The sequence below is a fragment of the Raphanus sativus genome, chromosome 5 (assembly GCF_000801105.2).
Source record: "Raphanus sativus cultivar WK10039 chromosome 5, ASM80110v3, whole genome shotgun sequence".
Classification (NCBI taxonomy): Eukaryota; Viridiplantae; Streptophyta; class Magnoliopsida; order Brassicales; family Brassicaceae; genus Raphanus; species Raphanus sativus.
In genome coordinates, this window is record NC_079515.1 from 37,821,920 (window position 1) to 37,847,906 (window position 25,987).

General features: G+C 34.5%; 6 protein-coding genes across 9 annotated transcripts; 3 read left to right on the forward strand and 3 right to left on the reverse strand.

The window, feature by feature from the left end:
• The first annotated feature begins 7,139 nt into the window (after window positions 1-7,139).
• LOC108857686 (B3 domain-containing protein At3g11580) lies at window positions 7,140-10,058 on the forward strand. 2 transcript variants are annotated; one of them, XM_018631697.2, is made up of 3 exons: window positions 7,140-7,795; window positions 8,252-8,412; window positions 9,463-10,058. In XM_018631697.2, exons 1-2 carry the CDS (start codon window positions 7,228-7,230, stop codon window positions 8,392-8,394), a joined length of 711 nt encoding a protein of 236 aa, XP_018487199.1. In that variant the 5' UTR covers window positions 7,140-7,227; the 3' UTR covers window positions 8,395-8,412; window positions 9,463-10,058. The 2 variants fall into 2 exon arrangements, with proteins under 2 accessions (XP_018487199.1, XP_018487198.1); XM_018631696.2 differs by having other exon boundaries at window positions 7,144-7,795; window positions 9,489-10,058.
• A 348-nt stretch (window positions 10,059-10,406) lies between these two features.
• LOC108857687 (uncharacterized) lies at window positions 10,407-11,649 on the reverse strand. The gene is made up of 2 exons (XM_018631698.2): window positions 11,100-11,649; window positions 10,407-11,006 (listed from the first exon to the last, which is right to left on the reverse strand). The coding sequence occupies exons 1-2, from the start codon at window positions 11,324-11,326 to the stop codon at window positions 10,811-10,813; spliced, it is 423 nt and encodes a 140-aa protein (XP_018487200.2). The 5' UTR covers window positions 11,327-11,649; the 3' UTR covers window positions 10,407-10,810.
• A 2,270-nt stretch (window positions 11,650-13,919) lies between these two features.
• On the forward strand, window positions 13,920-16,983 carry LOC130512728 (protein trichome birefringence-like 8). 2 transcript variants are annotated; one of them, XM_057010999.1, is made up of 5 exons: window positions 13,920-14,407; window positions 15,578-15,967; window positions 16,158-16,316; window positions 16,390-16,456; window positions 16,567-16,983. In XM_057010999.1, the coding sequence occupies exons 1-5, from the start codon at window positions 14,007-14,009 to the stop codon at window positions 16,591-16,593; spliced, it is 1,044 nt and encodes a 347-aa protein (XP_056866979.1). In that variant the 5' UTR covers window positions 13,920-14,006; the 3' UTR covers window positions 16,594-16,983. The 2 variants fall into 2 exon arrangements, with proteins under 2 accessions (XP_056866979.1, XP_056866978.1); XM_057010998.1 differs by having other exon boundaries at window positions 13,921-14,407; window positions 16,390-16,983.
• A 27-nt stretch (window positions 16,984-17,010) lies between these two features.
• Window positions 17,011-18,239, reverse strand: LOC130512729 (casparian strip membrane protein 2-like). Its single transcript, XM_057011000.1, has 3 exons — window positions 17,867-18,239; window positions 17,656-17,779; window positions 17,011-17,385 (listed from the first exon to the last, which is right to left on the reverse strand). Exons 1-3 carry the CDS (start codon window positions 18,139-18,141, stop codon window positions 17,170-17,172), a joined length of 615 nt encoding a protein of 204 aa, XP_056866980.1. The 5' UTR covers window positions 18,142-18,239; the 3' UTR covers window positions 17,011-17,169.
• Window positions 18,240-18,468: 229 nt separating this feature from the next.
• Window positions 18,469-23,514, reverse strand: LOC108863108 (probable UDP-N-acetylglucosamine--peptide N-acetylglucosaminyltransferase SPINDLY). The gene is made up of 17 exons (XM_018637421.2): window positions 23,171-23,514; window positions 22,549-22,954; window positions 22,301-22,462; window positions 22,027-22,202; window positions 21,860-21,935; window positions 21,642-21,770; window positions 21,346-21,465; window positions 21,197-21,265; window positions 21,031-21,112; window positions 20,783-20,942; window positions 20,501-20,699; window positions 20,234-20,428; window positions 20,052-20,146; window positions 19,823-19,958; window positions 19,515-19,732; window positions 19,312-19,439; window positions 18,469-19,238 (listed from the first exon to the last, which is right to left on the reverse strand). The coding sequence occupies exons 2-17, from the start codon at window positions 22,936-22,938 to the stop codon at window positions 18,850-18,852; spliced, it is 2,724 nt and encodes a 907-aa protein (XP_018492923.1). The 5' UTR covers window positions 22,939-22,954; window positions 23,171-23,514; the 3' UTR covers window positions 18,469-18,849.
• A 620-nt stretch (window positions 23,515-24,134) lies between these two features.
• Window positions 24,135-25,941, forward strand: LOC108859006 (vacuolar protein sorting-associated protein 55 homolog). 2 transcript variants are annotated; one of them, XM_057010969.1, is made up of 5 exons: window positions 24,135-24,515; window positions 24,621-24,672; window positions 24,793-24,843; window positions 25,418-25,542; window positions 25,628-25,941. In XM_057010969.1, exons 1-5 carry the CDS (start codon window positions 24,484-24,486, stop codon window positions 25,812-25,814), a joined length of 447 nt encoding a protein of 148 aa, XP_056866949.1. In that variant the 5' UTR covers window positions 24,135-24,483; the 3' UTR covers window positions 25,815-25,941. The 2 variants fall into 2 exon arrangements, with proteins under 2 accessions (XP_056866949.1, XP_018488343.1); XM_018632841.2 differs by lacking the exon at window positions 24,793-24,843 and having other exon boundaries at window positions 24,137-24,515.
• Window positions 25,942-25,987: the final 46 nt, after the last annotated feature.

Genomic DNA, 25,987 nt, shown 5'->3' on the forward strand with positions numbered 1-25,987 from the left:
AAAAAAGGATCTCAGTTACTCAAGTCACTGAAGTCACTGAAGTTGAAACAGCATTTTCTCACTCAGTGCCGTCTTAAAAAATTTAACGACCTTAGGAAAATATAAAATAAAAGACCTTTTTTATAAGTTTTTTTAACTTTTAATTATTGTATTTCTGTAAATTAAAGTAAACAAAAATTGTGGTTTAAAAAAAATTGTTTTTTTATTTTTTGTATAAATTTAGGCTTTGTTATATGGAAAATTGAGAATTGTACAATATAAATTTTTGTTTCTATTGTAATTAATTATGTTAGTTAATCCTGGTTTTTAGTTAAACAAAAATAGTCTTTTTCATTAAAATAGATCTTTTAATTAATAAAATACATATTTTTTTTTGGACCTATAATTTTTTTTTTTGGACCTATGGACCCATGGCATTTTGCCCATGTTGCCATGGGTCAGAGCCGGCACTGTTCTCACTACAAAAGGTGTTGGGTTCGACCCCACCTGGAGCAAACATTATTTTAATATTTTAGCAAAAAAAAAAGTCACTGAAGTCAACAAACTAAAATCTTATATATGATCCTTTATTCTTCCTTGCGTCTTAAGCCAGTGTTTTTAAACTCGCGGAACATGCCTGATCAATTATATTGTGGGCTTTATTATTATCAAGTAAATAAGCCCAAATAAGAAACCCAACCAGTTAACTAGAAAATAGTGTTTGCAACTAAATTATTCTGAACTGATGAAATTGTATTTGTACCGGTAGAGTGACATGCTTTCTTCTTCTCCTATCTATAAAATTTCAAAAAGATAAATATTTCTTCATTCGTTTTAAGTTAACCTACAACATAGTTCTCGTGTGGTGAACATTCATGAGACTACTACTTGATATATCTTATTCTTTTGAATTTTCTTCTTTTTTTTGTTTGAGTATCGATGTATATATATATGCTGTTTCTTTTATTCTTTACCATCGTTTTGACTTGTGATACATTTATCTTGACTTACTTTAGATATTTGTTTGTTTATACTGTTGCAAACAGTTTTTTCCTCGGGACTTGTCTTAGACACTGGAAGAACCTTTCATTACTTCAAACCATTAAAACCAATACAACAAGAAGGATAGGGAACCACCAAATTGGATCAAACACAATCATAAACAAAAAAGAAAGACACTCAAACCGACTATCTTAAACAGAAAAGGAGGACATCCAATTAAGAAAGCCCCTATAGCCACATATGATTGAGAAAGATCCAAGGAGATCACACTCCTATCAATACGGAAGGCCGGCTTGTTGATAGACTCTCTTGCTTTTTCAAGTTTCCAATGTGACAAGGAGTTAAGAGAACTAAGAGCAACCGCAGCGGGAAGTATCACACCGAGGTTCACACAAAAACCAAGACAAAAAAAATATTAAACAAATCCCAGATTTATGAACCTCAAGCTGTGCGTCTCTTCGGGATGAATCGGTTCAGCAACTGTAGCGCGGACCTCATGACACGTGGTGGCCCGCGACTGGCCCGCTTTTTTTTTTAAAAAAAAATCAAACCAAAAAAGTAAAAAAAAAAAAGGATTTATGAACTCGAGCATCGAATTGCCGCTGCGGATGCTCTAAGATTTTAGATGATAACCATTTAAAGGATGGGCCCACGCTGCCAGTCTAATAACAGCATCCAATAGACCAGTTGCCTCCTCAAGACTCCATATGTGGTTGAACACTTGTAAATTTCATGGTGAATTTGTTTACAAAACCTTACAAAAAGAACTATTCAACCTAATAAATGGACCTGCACATAAATGAAAATTTATATATATGAAACTTATGTATAGCGTACTAAAAGTTTAAAGGTAAGCACTAAAATATACTAGTCAGCTCGGCCCAAATTAAACCCAGTAAATAACTAAGGAATTGGCTGCCTAAGGTTTAAGACCTATGGCAGAGTTCGAACTTTGGTAACCAAATTGAGATCGTTTGTTTCTAACAAGATGTAGATGGCTTACTACTCTGAGTCTATATCTACGGAGGGATTTAATATATTTTTTCATTTATAATAGCTGACAACAAAATAGCACCAATACTTTACAGATGCATGAACATATTGCCAAACAGTTATCAATCTGCGCCTTGTATATCGTAACTAAACATCTACTATGATAATATTTTGAAGAAGTGTAATAAGTTGATGAAATAAAATAAAATACATAAATATACTGATAGCATCTTCATTTGACTGATTTGTTTTAAAAAATTAACCAGATGTAAAGTTGAACACCAAGTCATAGTTTTTATGCGAAACTATAAATAATATAATCGAACCTCGAACTATTTTTGTGATTGCCCGTAATGCAATTGACGGAGCACCGCGTTTTTCATCATATTTTATACCGTTTCATTATATTTTCCAAGTATTTATAAAACTAAATAAAATGAAAATGAATATATGCCAAGGAAAAGATAATCCAAAGCGTGAGGGTGGCTTTCGGATAAACACAGAAGTTGTCTCCATTTTCTTTGGAAATTTTGGGATCATGGGCGTTGCAGGGACCCACTCTCTCTCAGCCTGCTACTGCCATTAATGTGGGTCCAGTTTAAAAGCCCACTTCTTGTGTTTCCTAACCATCTCACGTGAAAACCAAAACCGAAAATAATTTATTTAGTAAAAAAGAAAATTCAAAACTCAAAGTCTTGTAATGAATATTGTTGAATATGTTGACAAAAAAATATTGTTAAATATTTTCCAAGTGGATATAATTTTATTTTAATCAGAGTTTGTCCACAATGATGTTCCAAAACATGTTCGCTCTGGTTGATGGAGGTGGACGTCCCTAATATGGTGGAGACCCTAAACAATTTAGTAAGAAATTTTCAAAAAGAAATTTTTTTCACAAATTGAGGGTCTTTCTCTATGTTATTTTTGTAAAAAAATTAGGGAGTCTTAAGCTAATATTTTACTTCGCTGCTGTGTTCAGGACCACCCCTGGTATGAAACAAGTATAATTATTTGGGGCTGGAGTTAGACTCTCTCTCTCTGATCTTATTACATCATTTTAGGTACATACAGAATCCTGGATTCTAATCTTCTTAATCAACTTTTTCACCATGAAACATTATTTCATACAAAATAATTTGTTTTCGGCTAAATGAGATAGTTTTTTTTGTTATTCTATCCGTTTCAAAATAAATATCACTCTCACACATTTCACAGAGATTAAAAATATATATAATTCACTAATATATGATTAATTAAATAAAAATTATTTAAATAAAAAACTATTGATTATTCAAAAGATTAAAAATTAGATTTGATTTACAAAATTACATTAGGATTGTAGAATGATATTTATTTTGAAATAAAATAAAAACATAGAATGATAAATATAGCCGATGGAATAACATATATATTTTGTAAAGGCAAAATGGGGTTAAATTTGAAATGGGGCCTTTGCGTATAATAAAATGGGACCTGAATCTTTGATGCAATGAAAGAACTCAGAAGAAAGAAAATAGAGGCGTGCAAATGTTTTGTTTCCATTTCCTACCATCTATTTCCTGTATATTTTTCAACTCAAACTTAGCCGCACCTTTTTATTTATTTGTTTTTCTTATCAAAATAACGTTTTGTGTGTTTCTTTTCTTATACGTCCAAGATTCAAATAGTTTTTTCATACTCCAGTCCACACTCTTAAACTTATCCTCAAACTTGGATAAACTTTTGATGTGTTGTAACTGGTACGATTGTATATTGTACAATTTTGACTTTTCAGTATTGTGAATACTATAGTTCTTTGATAGTTGTTGCTGGAGCAATAGTCTGATAAGTTTAGAGCAACCAGTATATGAATTGTGTCCCTAAATAAATGTAGCATGTGCAATCAAAATATGGAATAGTTAAATAACTTAGCAGATATTGAAAACAACAAACAAATATCATTAGGTTTCAAAAAAACAACAAAATATCATAGAAAGTTATTTGCCTCAAAACTTATGTGAATGAAATATTATATTACCGATCTTTCAGTTTAATCTATTGGTGTGATTTTCTCTGCGCAAGGTTATTAGTTAATTGCTTACAGTTTCTCAAATTTGTATAAGTCTAAGATATGCGATGCATAAATTTTTAGGGTTATAATATATGAAGATACTGAATAATGCAGATATTTTTAACAAGAAAAAAATGTGAAGGAAATTATGTGTCCTCTCTCCTCTGTTTCCGGGGCATTTAGTTTTGGTTTCATAGAAAATACAACAAATAGCTCTTGTCCCCTACTTATGGTTAAATACAAAACAACATGCAAGCGAAAGATTATCGTCAGGTTTATTAATTTCCTGATACTCGACTAAATTTTCTGATTGCTATTATTTTTTTGACTTCTTGTCTTTACAAGTTATGTTTATAAATAAAAATACTATGTTTCGAAATCATACAGTGAAACTTTAAGTTTAACAATAGCAATATTTTTGACAACATTAAAGAAAAGATCACTTAGTCTGTCTTTCTCTTTGATTTATTCTTCTAGCTAGCTCGCAGTATCTTGATAAATTGACGTTAGTGACGTCTACACACATATTTATTTATTTTTACCACAAAAATAGATTTACCATAATGAGAGTAATGGCATAAATCGTACGTAATAAATTTCATAACCATTATGTAACATTATACCTCTTAATTATGTTTCATAATTAAAATACCTCTTAATTATGTTTTTTAATTTTATTTAAAATTTTACATTGGAAATATAACATGATATTTTTCATGAAACAAAAGTAAAATTATAAATCGACACCTTCTATGAAACGGAAAGAATACTTTCCAATCTAGAGGTTGCGATAGTGGTTAGCTGATAAGCTTTTAACATTTCGACCAAAAAATAGATAAGTCATCTCTAGTCTTAATTATTTTGATTGGTGTCGACGTACTTTTGTCATGCAGGAGCTACGCCATTGGCTTCAACACGATTTGCATCATTTATTGCGCAGGATAAATCTTGTCTTGTCGTACTAATATTTATTATGATCAAAATTGATATTATTACTATAGCAAAAACTACATAGAAAATACTCCCTCTGTTTTTAAAGATGTATGTTTTTGGTGTTTTCACACATACTAAGAAAAACACATTAACTATACATCATTTTTAGAAATTATCAAATTCCAATGCATTTTAACCAATAGTCTTTCAATAAATTTCAATCAATTTTATTGAAATTTGCAATTTTTATATAGAAAACATCAAAAAAAATACATCTTTGTGAAACAATTTATTTTTCTAAAACATCTATCTTTAAAAAACAGAGGGAGTATTAGAAAAACTTACAGTTCATACAGCAGTTTTAATCTACTAGGGAATGGAGAAAATGTCAGAAACAGAAATAATAAAGCAAAAGTAATACCCTGAGTTTCATGAAGCTGCTCAAAACACATTCCTAAAAATGACAAAGTTTGTCGTCTTTAAACATTATATAAAAAATGTGCAGGTTTATCATATTAGGAACCCTCCACGAATTACATTGCAGATTCCTCTCGTGCCTTTTCTTTATAACCAAGAGATCATTAAACCATTAACCATCAGGAGCTGTATGAGTTTCAATAAATGCTAAATATTAATATTTCATTAATATTTCTTTATATTAGGTTGGATTAAGAGTAAGTTTCAGCTGTGATTGCAACCTATCCATTATTAGGTTGGATTTTTTTCAAACCTAATATTATACACCATGGGTACAAATTAATGAATTTTTTTTTTGAATTGAATGTTAAATATGTGTAATTTGATAAATAAACCAAGAATATAAGTTTTGTTCTACAATGTTTTGAGCGATATTAATTGATTATTTATATATTTGGTGAATTGTATGTTTTGAGCGATATTAATTGATTATTTATATATTTGGTGAATTGTATGTTGGGTTTTCATTTATAACTGTGATTTTTCGAAACGTTATGACTGCATGTTGGGTATCAGTTACTCAACAAGAAAAAGAGAGACGGGCCACAAAGTCAAGTCGATTTCACAAACAGTTCACTAAGTATTTTTTTGGTAAAACTCATTAAGTCCTTATCTTTCTCAATTGTAAAATGATCAGAAAGAAAATGTAAAATAAAAAGTGGAGATAGAGAGAATGAACATTAAGGGCTGTTATGAACTATATGAAGTAGAAGTGAAGAAGATGCTTGCGATGGTGTGTTGGAAAGGCAAAGCACATGCTCCATATTGTCACAGCTTGAGCTTCTCACTTGCGTCAGGGGTAAGTATCCTATGTACCTTACTGATAATGTACCCTTCACTTCTCAGCCGTTGGATCCCGACTAATCGCATATATTAACAAACCAACAAAACACAACAAATATATACCAAATTCGAAGAGGAAGGAATTGTAATCGGATAATAATTTCAAGGGAGATCCAGAGCATAGACAAATGAAACATTTGGCATATGATTCCCATAATTCAAGAAAATAATTTACAAAAACATAAATCTCAAATTTGTAAATCTCAGGGCCGGAATGAGTCATAACTTTTTTGAATAAAACCCCCAAAAAGTTAAGATTCTTTCACTCATTGTTCTCAAGCCGGGTTTGAATTCAGATCGTTCAAAAGAAAAATAACATAATCACCAACCTTGGTAGTATATCCCTTATATTTCTTACACGTATTTATATTTAACCATACATTTTTTTGCTGCTAAAAGTTTAACCATATAAGTTCTTAAACGACATGGATTAACTACTAAGAATTAATATCGTATACATTAGGGCAAACCTCACTACCCTTTATAACCATTTGATTATTTCACACACTATAGAATAGAAATAATGTAGAACCTCTTAAGATCTAATGTCATTTAAAAGAGAACTAAGAGAATTTCGATACTATATATTTAAAATGTTTACTTGATAATTGATATACATGGACTTGCAAAAATAACAAAAATAAAACAATGATTTGAAAAGAAATATCATCACGCAAAACCTTAAAAGTACTATCGATGTCGTGTCCTCTTCATTTACATCAAATAGTTCCCACAGTTTCACATCAATTTAACTATTTTCACAGTTTTTTCACTGACTCTCTCTTACCTACGTCTAATACTATATTAGTACCATTACCCATCTCTCTTTCGCCACCAAGCATCTCTGCATATTCTCTCTACTGTCTTTTTCTCTCTCTCTCTCTCTCTCTCTCTCTCTCTCTCTCTCTCTCTCTCTCTCTCTCTCTCTCTCTCTCTCTCTCTCCAAAAAAATGTCAGTCGACAATTACTCAAGAGACATCTACCACAACACTGTCTCCATGAACCATCACCAAAACGACGCCGTAGCATATAGAGAGTCCTTGTTCGAGAAATCACTCACACCAAGCGACGTAGGAAAGCTAAACCGTTTAGTCATACCGAAACAATACGCCGAGAAATATCTCCCTCTCAATAATGGCGGCGGCGACATGACGGCTGAGAAAGGGATGCTTCTTAGCTTCGAGGACGAGTCAGGAAAGTCTTGGAAGTTCAGATACTCATACTGGAACAGTAGTCAAAGCTACGTCTTGACCAAAGGATGGAGCAAGTACGTCAAAGACAAGCACCTCGACGCTGGGGATGTTGTTTTCTTCCAACGGCACCGTTTTGATTTCCATAGACTGTTCATTGGCTGGCGGAGACGGGGCGAGGCTTCTTATCCTTCGGCTGTCTCCGCCGTGTCTCAAGAGGTTCATGTTAACACAACGGCGTACTGGAGCGGCCTGACTACACCTTATCGTCAAGTACACACGTCAACTAGTTCTTACCCTAATATTCACCAAGAATATTCACAATATGGTAAAACGTTTATATCTCATTTTTTCTTTCTTTTTGTTTGTTTCAAAGATATTCTTAGTAGATAACGTCGTTTTCACAAAATATATATTCGTATCTTTAATAATCTATCATATATTATTCTTTTTTATGCACGGTGTTTTAGATTGGTATGCATATTCACATGGTATTCTACAAGAACAATCATCTTAAAAGACATTTTTGACATAATTTTTTTTTTTGTTATATTAGTTTGTTATAGATTTTCCTGTCTCTGTTATTTTGTCATGTATGTCTTTTATTAGTTGTTGACAAGAAAATAAACTTCGCAAGTTGTAACTAATCTCTTACACGCGCGTGAGGAGAACCATGCAATCCTCTTCGACTAACGTGCTCATTAGGCCTAGTGCTCATTATTTACTTTATAAAAATATATGTGACTAAAAGACATGCACGTGTCGTGATGGTGAAAAATCGTAGGCGCCGTCGCTGAGACACCGACGGTGGTTGCAAGGAGCTCGAGAACGGTGAGGCTATTCGGAGTTAACCTCGAATGTCACGGTGACGTTGTTGAGCCACCACCGTGTCCCGATGGCTACAACGGCCAACACATTTACTATTAGTCAACTCCTCATCCCATGGTAATATAACTTTGACATTCTTGTCCTATTCAATTTGCTTACGTAAGTATAAGCAAGTATATGCTGCTATTTGATTAAATATGCATGATGCAAATTAAATTGGATTGTTTTAAGCGTTAAACAGACGTCGTGGCTGTTTCTCGAGATGAGACATATATATGAAATTAGTATTTTTATAGTAGACCCAAAGAGCATTTCAATAGATAATATAAAGAAGGAATCAGGGAGAATAATGCTACACTTGACTGTAATCGCACATGGCCAATTTGTTGATAACTTGTTGCCTAGCATGATTTTGATAGCCTACACTTTCTTTTCTTTTTAAAAGTCAAGTTTAACCAATTAATATATATATATATATATATATGTGCCTCAACTATCTAGTTTAGTTTTACCATTCTTATTTGTTTGGCACCGTCATGTTTTTGTTCAATTCAAAGACTGATGCTAGAATTGTCGTTTCGATATATATTGACTTATTTGTTACTTAGACACCAAAACTGACGAAAAAAAATTCAGAATTTAAAACTTGGTTAAGTTAGTAAAAATATTTTTAATAAGGTAACTTGTGGTACTATAATATATTAACTTGACATTGCATCCATCCAAGTTTTAGTAAATATTATTTTCTCTGTTTCTAAAACATACATGATTTTGTGTGCTACACATATTAAAAATATATTAAATTTTGATGACAAATGTTTTATTTTATGTGATTATTAATTTCAATAATTTCAGACCAATAGATAATTTACAGTTTATCACTTTTAACTAATAAAAATACCTAGAAAACATGAAATATGTTCTTTCTGAAACAAAGATTTTTTTTTTAAATTAACTTTTCGAAAAGATGAATTTTTGAACCGAATGATGAATTTATACTGTTTAAATAGATCATACAAAATAGAGAATTAAAGGTATATTATTTGAATATTTTCAGCATGGTTCTCTTGCAGTTTTATGCAGAAAATACTGAGAATAATTTGAATATTTTCAACATCATTCTCTTTAAATTTTATGCAGAAAATAATGAGAATAATAATAGTATAGCCTTGCGTGTTGGTTTCGTGAAACAGAATAACTCATTTGCTGAGGAAACAATGGAGCAGGATGGAGATGGACGAGGTTGATAGTGACAACCTTTTAGATCTTGCGTTAGGTTTTGGGCCCCTACTTGACGCAATTGTCATATAGAGAAAACATACAAAGGAGGAGAATTAATATCAGTGTAAACTTCCTAATGTATTTAGTTATTTAGTATCTACTATTCAACTAATTTAAGAACGAGATTAAAAAGAGCCTTCTGAGGCAGATAGCAAAATATGTTGACAAGTGCTTATTATTTGATTCCTGAAAATCTGAGATAAATATCCAATGAAGCTTGCAAAAAGTCATTTGAGAGCTTGTATATGTCTATGTGCATGTATAATGAATCAATGATGAAGAAAGATGGTTTTGGGAAGTGTTGAGACTCATGGGATGAGATTTACAAGAAGAAAAAGAGTGTGGACCTAACAAATGATTAAAGCAGAGGGCATAGCATGTGTGTAAAATGTAATGTAGTGTTACAACTTACATCACCTTTTCTATCTGGTCCAAAGCAAAAGGTAAGGACCATTTTATTCTATATCACTCTGCTTTTGATTCTTTTTTTTGCAAAGAAAGTGTGGAAGGAATATCTGAATCATTTCTACAACATATTTTGAAAAAATGAGTCTAGGTCTCTATTGTTTCTTTGCGTTTACATTTGCGTTTGTGTTTCTAGAGAGACTTACACAATAAGATACTTTCGTCTTTCTTCTATCGTTCTAAGACACAAGTTGTCTAAGACACACTTTCACAGATTTCTAGGTAATTTTTGGACGATATTATCCTTACAAAAGGAAGAAACAAGTTGGTCTTTGTTGTTTGGTTCATATTATCAAGTTAAATTTTTTTATTAATATTTTGTTTATAGAATCGTTAACTTTAGTTTGTGGCCATTTGATTGAATATAAAAAACAAGATCTAACCATTTTATTTTTTATTTTGTTTATGATATATTATTTGTTATTATTCGCCACCACAGCCTCCATCACATCCAGAAATCTTCCACATCCACAATATCCATTTCTATATCTACAACCTGTGTATCCACCATCTTTGTATCTACCATTTATGTATTCATAACCACCACAACTCCCAGTATCTACCGTCACCTCCACCACGCCATCCACTACCACCTCCGTATTCATAACCATAACAATCTTCATTCTTCTATCCACCACCACCACGGCCTCCACCATCCTATTTTGCACCCTGAAATCTTCCGCATCCACTGTATCTTTTTCCGTATCCACAACTTCCGTATCCACCATCTTTGTATCTACCAGTTCCATAACCATAACCACCACAACTTTCACTCTTGTTCTACGATCTCCACCATGCTATCCACCACCACCGCCACATCCCACAGACCACCACCATTATATTCACACTCACGTCTTCCACCATCGCCTCTGTAACCACCACCACCTCCATCGCGGTATCCACCGTTTCCTCTACCACTACCTTCATGTCTTCCACCTCCACTGTATTCACTACCATCGAGATTTCTGGATTTGAAAATTGAAATTGAGATTCCATCGAAATATAGAAATCGAGAAAAGCGAAAGTGATAAAGAGTATTAGGGAATAACCACCACCACCTCCACTGCGGTATCCACCGCTTCCTCCACCGTATCCACCGCTTTCTCCACCGTATCCGCCACCATCTTCTCCACTTGAGTAGCCACATCCCACAAACCATCACCGTTGTATTCACACTCACATCTTCCGCCATCGCCTCCGTAACCACCACCGCCTCCATCTCGGTATCCACCGTTTCCTCTACCACCACCTTCACGTCTTTCACCTCCACTGTATTCACTACCATCGAGATTTTTGGATTTAAAAATTGAAATTGAAATTCATCGAAACATAGAAATCGAGAAAAGCGAAAGTGATAAAAGGTACTAGGGACAATTTCAGATGGAGAGATTAGGCTTCAATCTCTCTAACCTCTCATGTCTGAGTACGATATCTGGATCTAGAAAATGTCGGAGGAGAAAGAGTTTTCATGATTCTGTTAAAGTGAGGAAATAATGTTTGGTTATTAATTAGAAAAAAATATATTTTATTTGTTAAAAAAAATAGATTGGTTTGATTAGTTAGAAGAAAAGGTAACGAGAGGTGTTATCTCTCTTAGCTTAGTTGGAGGTTATTCTGGTCATTTTACAATGAGAAAGTGTGCTAAACATTTAATGTGTCTTTTAGTGATATTGGAAACTGATATTGTATCTCCAAGAGTAAAATTCTCGTGTTTCTATGACTATTTTTAGGACTAAGGATTTGAGAAAATTCTTGGACTTTTAGATTAAGTGGAATTTGGATAGGATTTGTAGATTTTGATAAGGATTTGGAAGATTCTGGTAGGAATTTAAAAGGATGATTTTGGATTTTTTTTCCTAAGAAATTGGTGATTTGAAGATTCTTAATAACATTTTAAAACAAAATAAAACAAACTAGTTATACCATAAGTTATCTATCATAACCGCAGAAGATCATTTCATCAGCTTCATTTCTGTCTACAAAATTTGTGTGTTTCTCCTAAATCTTACATATTTGTTTCATCTTACTTGCTTTTGATCTTATCGCATGACACTAATCATACACTTTTTCCTCTTAAATGAAAAAAATTTAAGTGAAGAATTTTTCATGTCATCATCAATTGTCCTGTAATTATTTTATTCATCACTCATGCTATCTCTTTCCTGTTACAAAACAAATCTCAGAAGAACAAAAAAATAGAGCATGTATCTCTCTCTTTTTCTCTGGGAGCTTCCATGTCTGAAACTAACAACAACAAAATTTGACTAATCCTTTTGAGTTTTCTGTTTCGTAAAAAAAATTTTGGGGATAATATAAATTGGATTTTCTCTGAAATTAAAACAACTCAGAGTCTCATCTATTCTTCATCAATTGAATTCTATGACCACCACCATTAACTATCCAATCCTACACAAACTTGGACCTAAAAAATAAAATCAGTCAAAGCATGATCCTAATAATCATAATGGTCATGTTCTTCATCTCTGGTTTTATTTCTTCGACAAAGTCACTGAAGTTGTATTAATTTCCAAGAACCAAAAAAGGTCGAAAGTTAAGAAAAAGAAAACCTGTGATTTTTTTTTTCAAATACCATCTCCCACGATGGAATTTCTGGTCACACAATTTTAACTACAAATCATTTTCAAATACTTCCCAAATAATTTCTGATATGTTTTATAGATGAAATCCTTATTTTTCAATAAGGGTGAATTTGTTAGAGTTTGTATAAATGATAGATCCAATAAGCAAGGATTTAAGAGAACTTTTGTAAATTCTGGATCCAATAAGGAGAGATTTGAACAAAAAATAAAATCCTACCAAATCATCAGTTCAATAAACCCCCCTTAATAACATTGTAACGCGATTCTGTGAACGAAAACGATAAGATCAGGAATTTAGAATCCACTATTCTCTCTCTCGTGTTCATAACTCAGACATACATGCGCGGCCGGATCCGAGAATTCGGGGACTTGAAACATTCCTTAAAAAAATTTAAGAAGAGCTCACCTCTTCCCTTTGGTTTCCTTAGAAGAGCTCATCTCTTTTAGTGCTCATCAACACCAGATCAAAGAAGTGTGCTCTCACTTTTTTATGGGCTGGGCTTTAAAACTCAAAGCCAACTGAATTTTCGTGGACCCAAATAGAGTTTTGGGAAATTAACAAAACTGTAGTAATATCTTTATCAACTGAAACATATCTATCATATAGAAAAGATAAGATTATAGTTAGTTTTTTTTTTTGTAAAAAAGATTACAGTTAGTTGATAGTATTATATTTTCAAAAATTATTGGTAAGCTTTAACCACAGATACATTTCTGCACAAAAGTAACTTAGTGAATAAAACACACACACATATATATATATATATATATATAGTAACACTTACCTTGTATGAACAATTCTTTCTTTTTATGGAAATTAATCGTTTGATTTTTCAATCTCTTTTTGTTTCTTCATTTCCAATAATACTCTAAAAATACTGAGTATCATTTAAAAACAAATCTAACGCAAAATAGCATGCGCTATTTGTGTGATGTATGATTTTTAGTTATGACTAAATTAAAAAAAAAAATATATTTTTCCAAAATAAACTTACATTGAACTACAGTTTTTTAAAATATATATTTTATTGTTCACATGATAAATTACAGTTTCAAACTTGAATTATCTTGGGAAATTGATAGTCATCTCGATCTAAAACATGTAGAACAGAACATGGTAGGAAACGTATTTTATTATTACGTTAATTGGTTTTTGTGGGATGCATCTTTTAATATTCCCATTAATATTTGTGTCTGTCACATGGATGAATTGATAGTGGATCTATTAATAATTTAATTACGAATTTATTGCGTTACAGGAACATATATATATTTATTAATACTTTCCCCTGTCAAAAAAGAAGATCGCATATTCACAATCTTCACGTCTCCCCTTTACAACGAGAGGTCAAATCTTGTGCCGACATGGATCATCATCAAGAATCGAATTCTCTAAAACAACTCGTCCCTCTATCTTCTTCTCCTTTCTTGTCAACCTTCAAGATCAAGAAACATATATTCGTCGGAATCTCTCTTCTCATCAGTTTCTTGATATTCTCCGTTACCGTCGTGGATCTTGTCGGCATCAAGCCTCATCTCTGTTTTGGATTCTTATCTTCTTCATCGACGAAGGAACGGAGAGATGACGACGTATGCGACTATTCGTACGGAAAATGGGTTCGTAGCCGACAACGTGGCGTGGACGGAACCTCTTATGGAGAAGAGTGTCGGTTTCTGGATCCTGGGTTTCGTTGTCTGAATAATGGAAGAAAAAATTCTGGTTTCCGACAATGGCGATGGCAACCACACGGTTGCGATCTTCCACGGTATGTTGTCACACTCTTTATGTAATTTTTGCTTGGGACTTAAGGTATCGATTGGTGTGGATGAAAACAAACATCTAGGGTTACAAGCAATTCATTGATTGATTCATTAGTTTTAAACTTACAATGCAATGCTTCTAAAAGTACAAACCTAATTATATCCAAAAGTTGTCATAATGGATTATAACTTTTAGGGACAAAACTAGAAGTTGAAGTGAGTTGTATCAAAATGATAAATTCATTTTTATTTTTATTTTTTGTATCAAAATTCATTTTTATTTAAAAGTAAAATTTAAAGAGTTAAATATACAATATTATTGAACTTGTTATTTTGAATTATACTGTAAACTCAAATTTTCTTGAAAATATTTGGTGTCGCCAATTTAATGAGATTTCTAATGATCTTAGTGTTTTGGTAGATAAATCTTCAAATCTTATAGTTTTAGATAGAATTTTACAGTGTCCTAACTAAAATCTAGTAAAAATTCACCTAAAATCATCTAAACACTCATTAAAAACTACTCCCTCTGTTTTTTAAAGATAGATGTTTTAAAAAAATAAATTGTTTCACAAAGATGTATTTTTTATGTTTCCTATACAAAAATTGCAAATTTCAATAAAATTGATTGAATTTATTGAAAGACTATTGGTTAAAATGCATTGGAATTTGATAATTTCTAAAAATGATGTATAGTTAATGTGTTTTCTTAATATGTGTGAAAACACTAAAACATACATCTTTAAAAAACAGAGGGAGTATATCATTCTAAATACTTTCAAATACTCATTGAATCTACTTTAAAGATTATCTAATATGAACCTAAAAGGTCACAAGTTCAAGACTCGTTCAGATAAATTTACAATCTATAATAAGAGTTAACATAACATGATATAAACTTTATCCTTGTATGAACCTACCAGAACCTCCTAGTTATTTTTTAAAATTAAATAGTACAAACCATTTTCATAGAAAAAACACTAATAAAACTTTGCTCACTTTAATTTTCTAAAATTACTTTACATTGCTTTGATTTAAAGGTTAAGACTTTTAGACTTTTAGACTTTTAGACTTTTAGACCTCTGGATTTGAATCTGGCGCCAATCTAGTTCAATATTTTTACTTTATTTTTCTCACCACGATGACTTGGTTCATGTGGTCTGAAACTATTATAGATTCAACGCAAGTGATCTTCTGGAGAGGAGTCGGAACGGGAGGATAGTGTTCGTCGGAGATTCCATAGGAAGAAACCAATGGGAATCACTTTTATGTATGCTTTCACAAGCTGTGTCTAATCAATCTGAGATATATGAAGTTAATGGTAACCCTATAAGCAAGCACAAGGGTTTCCTCTCGATGCGGTTTCCAGAACATAACCTAACGGTCGAGTATCATAGAACACCGTTTCTTGTCGTGGTTGCTAGGCCACCTGAGAACTCAACGGAGGACGTCAAGATGACTGTTAGAGTTGATGAGTTCAACTGGCAGTCGAAAAGATGGGTCGGGTCTGATGTTCTGGTCTTCAACACAGGACATTGGTGGAACGAAGACAAAACCTTTAACATGTAAGAATGAAACATGAAATTTTGAGGGCTATATGTAATTTATTAAGAGTTTATATAATTTCTTTTTAGAAATTTGGAAGCGTATATGTATGTAACTTTTTTTTTAAATGGGTTATAGACCAATGCTTCACTAGTCCCTTCAAAGGTGATGGATGAGTTCTCTTACTGTGTTTTGTTGTTGTTGATGCAGAGGTTGCTATTTTCAGGAGGGAGGTAAACTGAACAAGACAATTGGAGTAATGGAGGGGTTTAAGAAGTCTTTAAAGACATGGAAGTCATGGGTTTTAGAGAGACTAGATTCTGACAGTAGTTATGTCTTCTTCAGAAGCTTCTCTCCTGTGCATTATAGGTCTGTTTTTTCACAACAATCTATGAGGATTAATCATTAGACAAGAGTCTAAAGCTTTTTTGGGTTGTTGCAGGAATGGGACATGGAACTTGGGTGGTTTGTGTGATGCTGATACAGAGCCAGAGACTGATATGAAGAAGGTGGAACCTGACCCTATCCAAAACACTTATGTCTTTGAAGTAATAAAAGAAATGAGATATGAACATAGTAAGGTTGAGTTTCTGAACATTACATATCTGACCGAGTTCAGGAAAGATGCTCATCCTTCACGGTATAGAGAGCCTGGAACTCCTGAAGATGCTCCTCAAGATTGTAGTCACTGGTGCTTACCTGGTGTACCTGACACGTGGAATGAGATTCTATATGCACAGCTTTTGGCAATGAATTACACAACAAAATGAAAAGAGGTACAAGTATATAACGGGTACAAGTATATAACGCTTCTTCTTTCTAGTCACATGCTATATGAATTGCAGCTAGCATAGCTGTGAATGAGAAATGTTAACGCTGCAGAGGTTTAGCTTCACAGTTTTGTATAAGAAACTACTTATAAAGGTGTAGCTTGTAGTAGTTCAGACAAAGTGTATACCATTATCTGAATAGCATAAAAGTGAACACAGACTTGTCTGTAAAGTTATTTTTGAGTTATAATAAGATTATTGTGGAAGATGAGATTTGAGAAAATCATTTCTTTTTCTTTCACAAAAGCAGAGCTATAATCACACTTCCATTGTCATTTAAAAAAAAAAAGATTAATACAACATACACAAGGCAAGATGAGTAATTACACACATGACATACGTACAATAGTTTTAATTTTACAGTAATGAACACATATCAAGAAGGGTGTTGATTAGTGTCTTTTGAGAGCGACACCAGAGAGGACAACGAGGATGGTGAAGAAGACAACGGCTACAAAGGAGGACACGACAGCTCCGCTGCTTTTCAGACAGAAGTCACCAAACTGTTGGCAAATGGGAAGCCAGTTCGTGTTCTGGTTCCCATTGTGTGCTAGATACGATATCGCTGCTGCCGATGATGCAGCCGCCATGTTAAACGCCAGGGCCGCCTGTTAATCATATACATTTTAGTTTTTTTTTCTTGAAGATGAGGTTTTAAGACTATCCACAAAAATTAAAGAAACAATTTACCCACTAAACCATAATTTACACTAATAATATATCAATTTACAGAACACAAACAGATCATAAAACATACGAAATTAATATTTTTTTTACGTTAAAAGCTGAAACATCATCTAATTTAAAATAAAAATAATTTTTAAAAACGTAAGTACAAAAAAAAACTGGAGGAGATAAATAGGGGTTTGAGTATGTACAGTGTCAAGAACGAGCAAGAGGAGCCTTGGAGCAGTGGCGAGAGGACGAACGATGGTAACGACAGAGATAGGAAGAGACAGGACGAGATATCCTGAAACTATGGACATGGCAATCACAAAGAACCTGAAGACAACAACACATGACATAATTAGGTGACTTAAGGCACAAGTAAACAGTATTATTGATTAGATACATCAATAAACTCGTAACTGGAAAGTTGGTATATCGTCGTAGCCAGCTTGGAACTGCAAGAACTGTGTAAAGAAGGGAAGAGTCTCGTCGCTTGTAAACATGGTTCCAGCTGCTACTGATGCTGCAACAATGGCAGCTAAACGGAGGAGGAAGTCGAAGATCGAGAGACCTCTCTTGTATCCACCTGAGCCACTAGTAGTATGGTCTTTAGCCACACCGATTAGAGGAGCTTTTCCTTTCATTGCTGAGCTTGATTCTGCAGGGACATCAATAATGGTTGATTCGTTCTTCATCTTTCTTGAGACTAGCTAGTGTTCTGTGTTGCTTTGAAAAAGGAGAATCAATATAGAATGTTTGATGTGCTTTGGTGGTGAAGAAAAGGAACAAGAGTAGAGCTTTTATAGGACTTTTTAGGGTTTTGGTGGAATGAAATGGAGCAGATGAAGTTGGAATTGAAGAGCAGTTGCTTGCTTCACACTAATTAATTCAAGAGATATGGAGTTGGCAGACATAAGTAAATAACTATACAAGTCAAAAGTCTATACTTTAACTAAATAATACTCTGTTTTAATAATTTATGGTCTTCTTCACTTGTCTGTCTCCTTTCTCTACCCAACAAGGAATATGCCAATTATTTTGGCTATAGAACTATCATTATCAAACACATGAAAACAAGCATCCAAAGAAGCCTTAAAACCCTAATTAATACAACAGTTTGATCTCTCAGATGAGAAGAAAAACTCCAAATCCACTTCCACATAGACTTGCCAAGAATCATTATAAAGCTAAACTAACAATACTATTCTTTTTTTACTAACACAAGCAGTAATCTAAAAGTCTATTCCTATAGTGTCATGGAAGTAAAAAGATCTCATGGACTCTCTCTTTCACACCTTTCACCCATACGGGTCCAGAATCTGCAAATGCATCAGAGTGTGCTTAAGTTCTATATAATCCCTCATTACACAGCAGCTCGGTATCTCTCTGTAATACTGTTCACTTTAACCAGTGGAGTCCATTTTCTTTGAGAGCTGCCAGGACTGGGTTGGTAAGGAAGAAGGAACAGGAGCAGAACCATTGGCCTTGAGCGAAGGAGTGGCTTCACCAGTGACGTTGAGTCTTGATGAGATTAAGGGGTCTTCTTGGACCTCTTTTTGCAGCTTTTCCATTCGCCTTAAGGACGGTACTTCACCTTTGCAGTAGCTTCTCCACATATTTCGGTATGCGGATTCAAGAGCAACAGCAAAGGAAGGACCGTTACAAACAGGAGATCCAGCCATTAGATCCCTGAGACTCATTCTCAGCTTTGAAAGAGACGTGACATCAGAAGCTAGATCAACAGATAACCGCACATACTCATCCTCATTTTTAGCAACCAGGCGTCCCAAACCTGAATCAAAGAAACGATCGCATAAGCTAAACGATGTCTCCAGTAATAACCAATTTCGGTACCGAGTGCTTACCAACTTTACTGAGAAGACTGACACCAACGTTATGAGCATGTACTGAACCAGCCATAGTAACACATGGAACTCCCATGTAGAGAGATTCACAGGTTGTGGTAGTTCCAGCATAAGGGAATGTGTCCAAACTGCAATACAATGTAAATTCACACTCACAATTTCATATGTAAATCTATTTAGCGTTTTTTTTTCAGTCAAATTACCTTATGTCCATTAAGGAATAAGCTTGCATATGGTCGTGATTGAAAAGAATAAGCGGCAAAAGATCAACGCGCTTTGATTCTAACCCAAGCTGCTCCAGCGTCGTGAGAAACCTCTGCCTAATGCTGTCAGAGCAGAAAGGTTTGCATTTTACCACAAGGCGAGAGTTGGGAACTGCACACAGTATCCTAGCCCATACTTGCAGCACCTTAGGAGTAATCTGATTGCAGACACACATATATAAAACCTTTACAAGGGATACTATGGGAGGTTGTTTAGTGTGTATGATCCAAGGAAAAGTATATCTAACCTTTGCGAGATTGTTGAAGCTACCAAATGTGACAAAGCCATTGGAAAGAGCTGGTGTTGGACAAACAGGACCAGCCTCTGGTGATGGTGTATAACAAAGAAAACACTCCGGAAGCCTAACCAGCTCCTCGACCTGTCTGCAAGTAGATAAACACAAAAAGAAATAAAAAGGGATTCTATTTCGATCACTCTGAAACCATAGTACCATTTGTTATGAAACAAGAACGTACTTCTGTTTAGTGTCTAGTGGATCAGCCAACGAATCTGTAACTCTGTAATCAACAGTGGGCAAGCCCGTAGTATTTGGATAGCCGATCCAAGTAACCTGACAAGTTCAAGCAAAGTAAACTTGAAGTCTAAAATCACAAAAAAGAAAAAAAGACATTGAGATAGTTTTTATTAATCCTCTCACCTGAACAGGTGCTGGTCTGCAGGCCATGGTTCCCAGCTTGTTATTGGCTGTATGGCCAGTGAGTTCTACCAAAATGTCGATTTTGTCTTCTCGGACCATACTTGCAATCTTTTTCTCATCTATTCCGTATATATCTTTCCACACTCCACCTTTCTTCAACACTTTATCCCTAAACCTGAATGTTTTTGCGTCTGCCTGCAAATCCATGAGAGGGAAAGGAAATGAATTGCTTTGACATCTAAGGAGTATTTTCAAGAAAATTCATACCTTAACTACCGCTGAATAAACCACAACTCTATACTTTGTGTAATCATGATGAGTGAGTGGGGCTTCAATGAAATAAGAAACTGAATGAGTAAAGAAGTCTGGGGAGATATATCCGATGGTGATAGGTCGCTCTGGATCTTTGATATTATCCCAAGAAGTGTACTGTTGGTGTAATCTTGTGAAACGCCAACCCCAGTCTCTGTGTTCACAAGAGTTTCTCACTGTAAGTCCCATAAAAGCAACAGAACAGAAACCAAAGCTAGTCAAAATATATGTTCTAACCTGTGAGCCTCATACAGTTTGTCATCAAGTCCTTCATTTATGTAGTTCATGGCAAGCAATCGGTTCTGGCCAGCGTTGCGAGAATCTGGATCTATCTTAAGGCATTCCTCATAAGCATCAATAGCTGCGGTTATGTTTCCAGCGTCTCTGTAAAGAACACCTGCATTTGTATCGCACCATGAAGCTGGTTATAACAGAAACTAAACGACACTTAGGAACTCGTATATAACAGAAGAGAGAAACCAAACCTAAGTTGTTAAAAGCTTCTGCATAAGTGGGATTTGCAAGGATTGCCTTCTCAATCATGTCAGCAGCAGCATCCATTTTCCCCTGTAACATCAGAGGAATAAGCATTCTACTGACCCTATAGATTCTATTAAGAAAACTTTGAGCCACCGTTAATCTATATCAAACCTGGACTGTGTAGACGACACCAAGGTTGTTAAGCGACTGTGCGAAATTTGGTTTGATTGACAGAGCCATCTACAAAGGTTGGGAGTATTATTAGCCACAAAAGACAATGAAATAATCATGAAACGCTGCAGATTCAGCATAAATAGTACCTGATAACACTCCACAGCTTTATCAAGGTTGTCACGGTCCTTGTAGAGTACTCCCAAATTGTTGCAAGCCTCAGCACAATGTGGATTGAAGTGGAAAGCAAGCTCATAGAAGACAATTGCCTGCACAAAGAGAACACATGAAGACAGGAATATTTCATTATCTGGTTTTAATAACTGAGGAATCTTGTATTGATTAACGAGAACATGGAGAGAACGATGCAAATATACGTAGACATACACTAAGAACCAAACTTCAGTATTTCATCGCAGAAATGATTAGATCGCAAATTAAATACCATGTCAAACTTCAGCATTTCACCATAAGCCACTCCAAGATTATACATAGCATCTGCATAGTGCCAGTTATAATAGAGAGCCTTCTTGTAATATGCCACCCCTTGGCTGACATCACCTTCAAGTTTAACCTGAAATAGCATTCACAAGTTCAACCAAAAGGACCCTTAAGAAAATATAGACTTTTACCGAAATTTTGATAATAGTTCATGCTTATTACCTTTGTTCCTAAATCTGTCAGAGCTATGGCCATATTATTCTTGGCAATCTCAAAGTTTGGAGATACAGCTAGACATCTAATGGCAGAAGAAGAAGAAGAAGAAGAAGAAATTCAGAGTCACACTTATACCAATCAAAGCCAAGCAATGACGTAACAGAATATGTTACCTCTCATAACAAGTGATTGCCATCTCCAAGTCACCACGGTTCTTATATATGACACCCATGTTACAATATGCTTCAGCATACATAGGCCTCTCAAGTGCAGCCTTCTCGTAGCAGCCCAAGGCACTGTCGTATTGCATCATTTCGGAGTACACAACACCTAAGTTGTAATAAGCAGGCTGCACATTTAACATTGTGAAGTAAAGGACCCATTAAATGATACCAAAGGCACACGATTAGAAGGAAAAAGCAGAGGATCAGAAAGAAAAAAACTAACAGCATAGTGCGGATCAATCTTAAGGGCTTCGTAATACTTTTGAATTCCCTCCTGCGTATTCCCAGCCAGCTTCAGGCTAGTTCCAAGGTCGGTCAAAACAATGGCTAAACACTCAGCTGCTGGCTTGTATGATGCATCTGCCATCAGTGCTCTCTGGTAGGACTGTTACAAAGTAAAGTTAATAAAAAATTTTTTACAGTATTACTAAATCAGCAGAGATGGATTTGAAAGGTAATGATGTCACACACCTCAGCAGCTTCTACGAGCCTCCCTTCTTCTTTATGAAGTATACCACAGTGCGTGAGGGCACAAGCGTTATGCGGATCCAACCTGATTGCTTCGGAAAAACAATCAAAAGCAAGGTTCCCTTTGTTCTGCGTCTGCAAGCATATCCCTTTCCCGATGTGAGCTTCAACGTTCTTGCTATCTTTCTCCAGTATAGCCTCGTAGAGAGCAAGCGCATCTGAAAATTTGTTTCTCGCGCGAAGAACATTGGCGTAAGAGAGTGTGTCATTCCCTTGAATGGCGGCCTTTGGTGATGGAGACAAAGCATCTGTGGTAGTAGTAGGTCCATTGGCGAAACCATTCTCTACAACTGGTGAACTCTCCCTCTCGTTATTATCTTCTAGCTCAACCATTGCCTGAACCTTAAACCTAAAGGAAACAACAAGAAGAATAAAAAAAAAGTTTAAATCTTTGAGGTGTTGACATTATAAATGAAGCTAAAGATTTGATCTTTCAACAGTATCAACCCCACCCCCTCACGAAAAATCCAAGCTTTGAATCAAAGTTAGCAATTTCGAAAAAAGAGAACAAACAAACAAACAAACCCTAGCTGAATGTGATGATTAGGGTTTAGCAAAAACTTACAAAATCTTAGTGATGAGGGTATGTAGCCGCTAAGAGACAGACGAAATCAAGCGGCTATAGAGAAGACGATATGGTAACAACGAGTAGACATAGGAGAAGACAGTTCCAAGCGGTGAATTAGGGATTTGTAGCTCTTACAAAGAAGCCAAGCCCAAGCGGAGGAGACGTTCGCTTTGTGAATTGGATGGAGGCGGAGGAGGAGACGGTGTAGCCTCTAAGCTTGGGGACAAGACAAGCGAAGAAGGTACGATGTCGGTCCGAGCCAAGCTGACAGAGGTAACGACTCAGATTAGCTCTCCTGGGCCTGGCTTCTTCTTCTTCTTTTTTTTTCTGTTTTTTTTTTTGAAATAAAATTTATTGTGTTATAATTATTTTCCCTTAAATGCTATTGTGACAAGACAGGAAAATAATTTTCAAAAATATATAAAAGGTAGAAAATCGGTACAAAAATCAATATAAAAGAAATATATTATCAATATATATTTGCTAAAATTTGGTTTCCTAGATTTTTTATGACAAAAACTTTAAAATAATTTGTTTAGAAAGATTGCCCAAAAATAAAATTATCATAACTAATAATATACACTGATTAATTTTACGGAAATTATATATACGTCTAATCATTCTATATTTAATAATTTAATTATAAATTTTCACAAACATAAAATTTTTCTAACAACTCAAAATTTGAGAATCAGATTATCAAAATCACAACACGAAATTATTCTCTCTAAATTTTAAAATTAATATTTAAAACTTTCACCCATGTTTTTTTTGTCAACAACTTTCACCCATATTAAAAATATATATATTTACATTTGTTTTGTTACTTTTTTGTTTTCCAATAGATATTTCAACACTAAACATTTCTATATTTTAGCAATTATCCCATTATAAGTTTGTAACCAAACTAAACCAAACCAAAAGAATGGAATCAGTTTAATGGAAAAAAGAAAAACCGAATTTTATCCGGTCGTACTTTTGGGTTTAGTAACGAACGAGAACGACTTTGACACGGTGTTTCTCTGTTTAGCTCCCAAATCGCCAAGAGTCCATCCTTCGTCTCTCTCCAGTCCACCGCCGAGAGTCGATCAAGAGTTCGATCTCCGTTGATCACACATGGCTATGACCATCGAAGGTTAATCAAATTACTCACCTTTCTTTCTCTTCTATTAGTTTCTTCTTTTCCCGGACGAGCTCCGAATCAGATTCGATAAAGCTTCATGCTTTGTTAATTTTAGTGAGCTAGGGTTTTGAATTCTTCAAATTTCAACTCATTGTTTGCTATTTTTGTTTCATGGGTTTCTTCTGGAATGCTCAATCTGCTGTTTTGTTGTGTTACAGTGTAAGTTTAAGACTTGAAGCTCTTTCTATTACCTTGTTGTTTCATCAGAGCCATTGTCTTTTTTTTTTTTTAATCTTTACAGATTTTTTTTTTCTTGATACACAGACTTGCTGGACTTGCTTTCATGTTTTCATCTAGTATCCTTCTCCAGATCCTGGTAAGGGTTAATTATAGCAGTCTACTACTATGACAGACTTCCACAAAAAAAAATCGTTATGACCTGACTTATTAGCTTCAATTTTCTAAGCTAAGGCTCACATCTTTCTTCTCTTATTAGCATTTTCGCCTGGTTACTTATGTGCTTAATTGTCACACCTTGCTTTATATGGTAAGCTGAATTTTTTTTTACTGTGATCTGACGCGTTGAGTGTACCAATCACAGTTGTTATTGTTGGTTCATTTCTTACATGGGATTGACATTTTTATGCAGAAAAGTATTGCAACATGTGAACCTTGTGATTTTCTGCATATTTTTAAGTTTTAAGCTTTACTCTCTTGTATGTTGATTAAATAGCTCTCTACATTTAAGAAATTTTATCCTTCACACTAATCAATGTTGACTTTAGTATTTGCTAAGCTGACAAACTCAACCGCATCACTATCCATAGTAGATATAGGAAGATAACCGAGAAAAGCTAGCCAATGAATGTGTTAACTTAGTGTAACTTGTTAATGACTTTAGACTTTCTGAACTAACTTCTCTAAACCCAACCAGCTTTCCTCCTGAAAATTATATCAGGTCCTTATCTAGGTCTAATTTTCTGTCGCAACGTTAATCAGACTTTTCATATTTAATAGGTTTATCATATGATTCCCTTAGTAGATTCTATCATTCATTGAGTAACACAAGTTCTAGTCATCTGAAAAAATGTAGCGATAACTTTTTTGTTTCTAATGGCCAGGCGTGTGCTTTATATAGTAACTGGTGGCCAATGCTTTCAGCACTCATGTATGTGGTAGTGCCTATGCCTTGTATGTTCTTTGGAGGAGGCTCAACGCAGTTCTTAATTAGTCGAGATGGTGGAGGGTTAGTTAGTTTAACCATATACTTAATTTTAACTATTAAACAAAATTACAGTACATGAGATTTGCCTCTTCTTTGAAAAATGCAGGTGGATAGATGCAGCAAAGTTCTTGACAGGAGCATCAACAGTAGGAAGCCTGGCGATTCCAATCATATTAAGGCATGCAGGAATGATCGAGACGGGTGCAATGCTCATAGAGTTCACATCGTTCTTCGTATTCATCTGCACTGTCATGTGTTTTCACCGGGCTAGCCTCGATGATTATGATTGGTAACTAACAGCTAAGTTGTTGGTGGTGATTTACTAATTGATCTTATATCCCTCCTTTGTATCAATCAGTGTCTGTAAAAAAAGTTTTTTATTCATCATGATAGTGTACCTGATGCTTGTGGTTTTTCTTATCTCACTCTTGAAACAAGTAAAGAAGACGTGGTTGCACATGTTCAA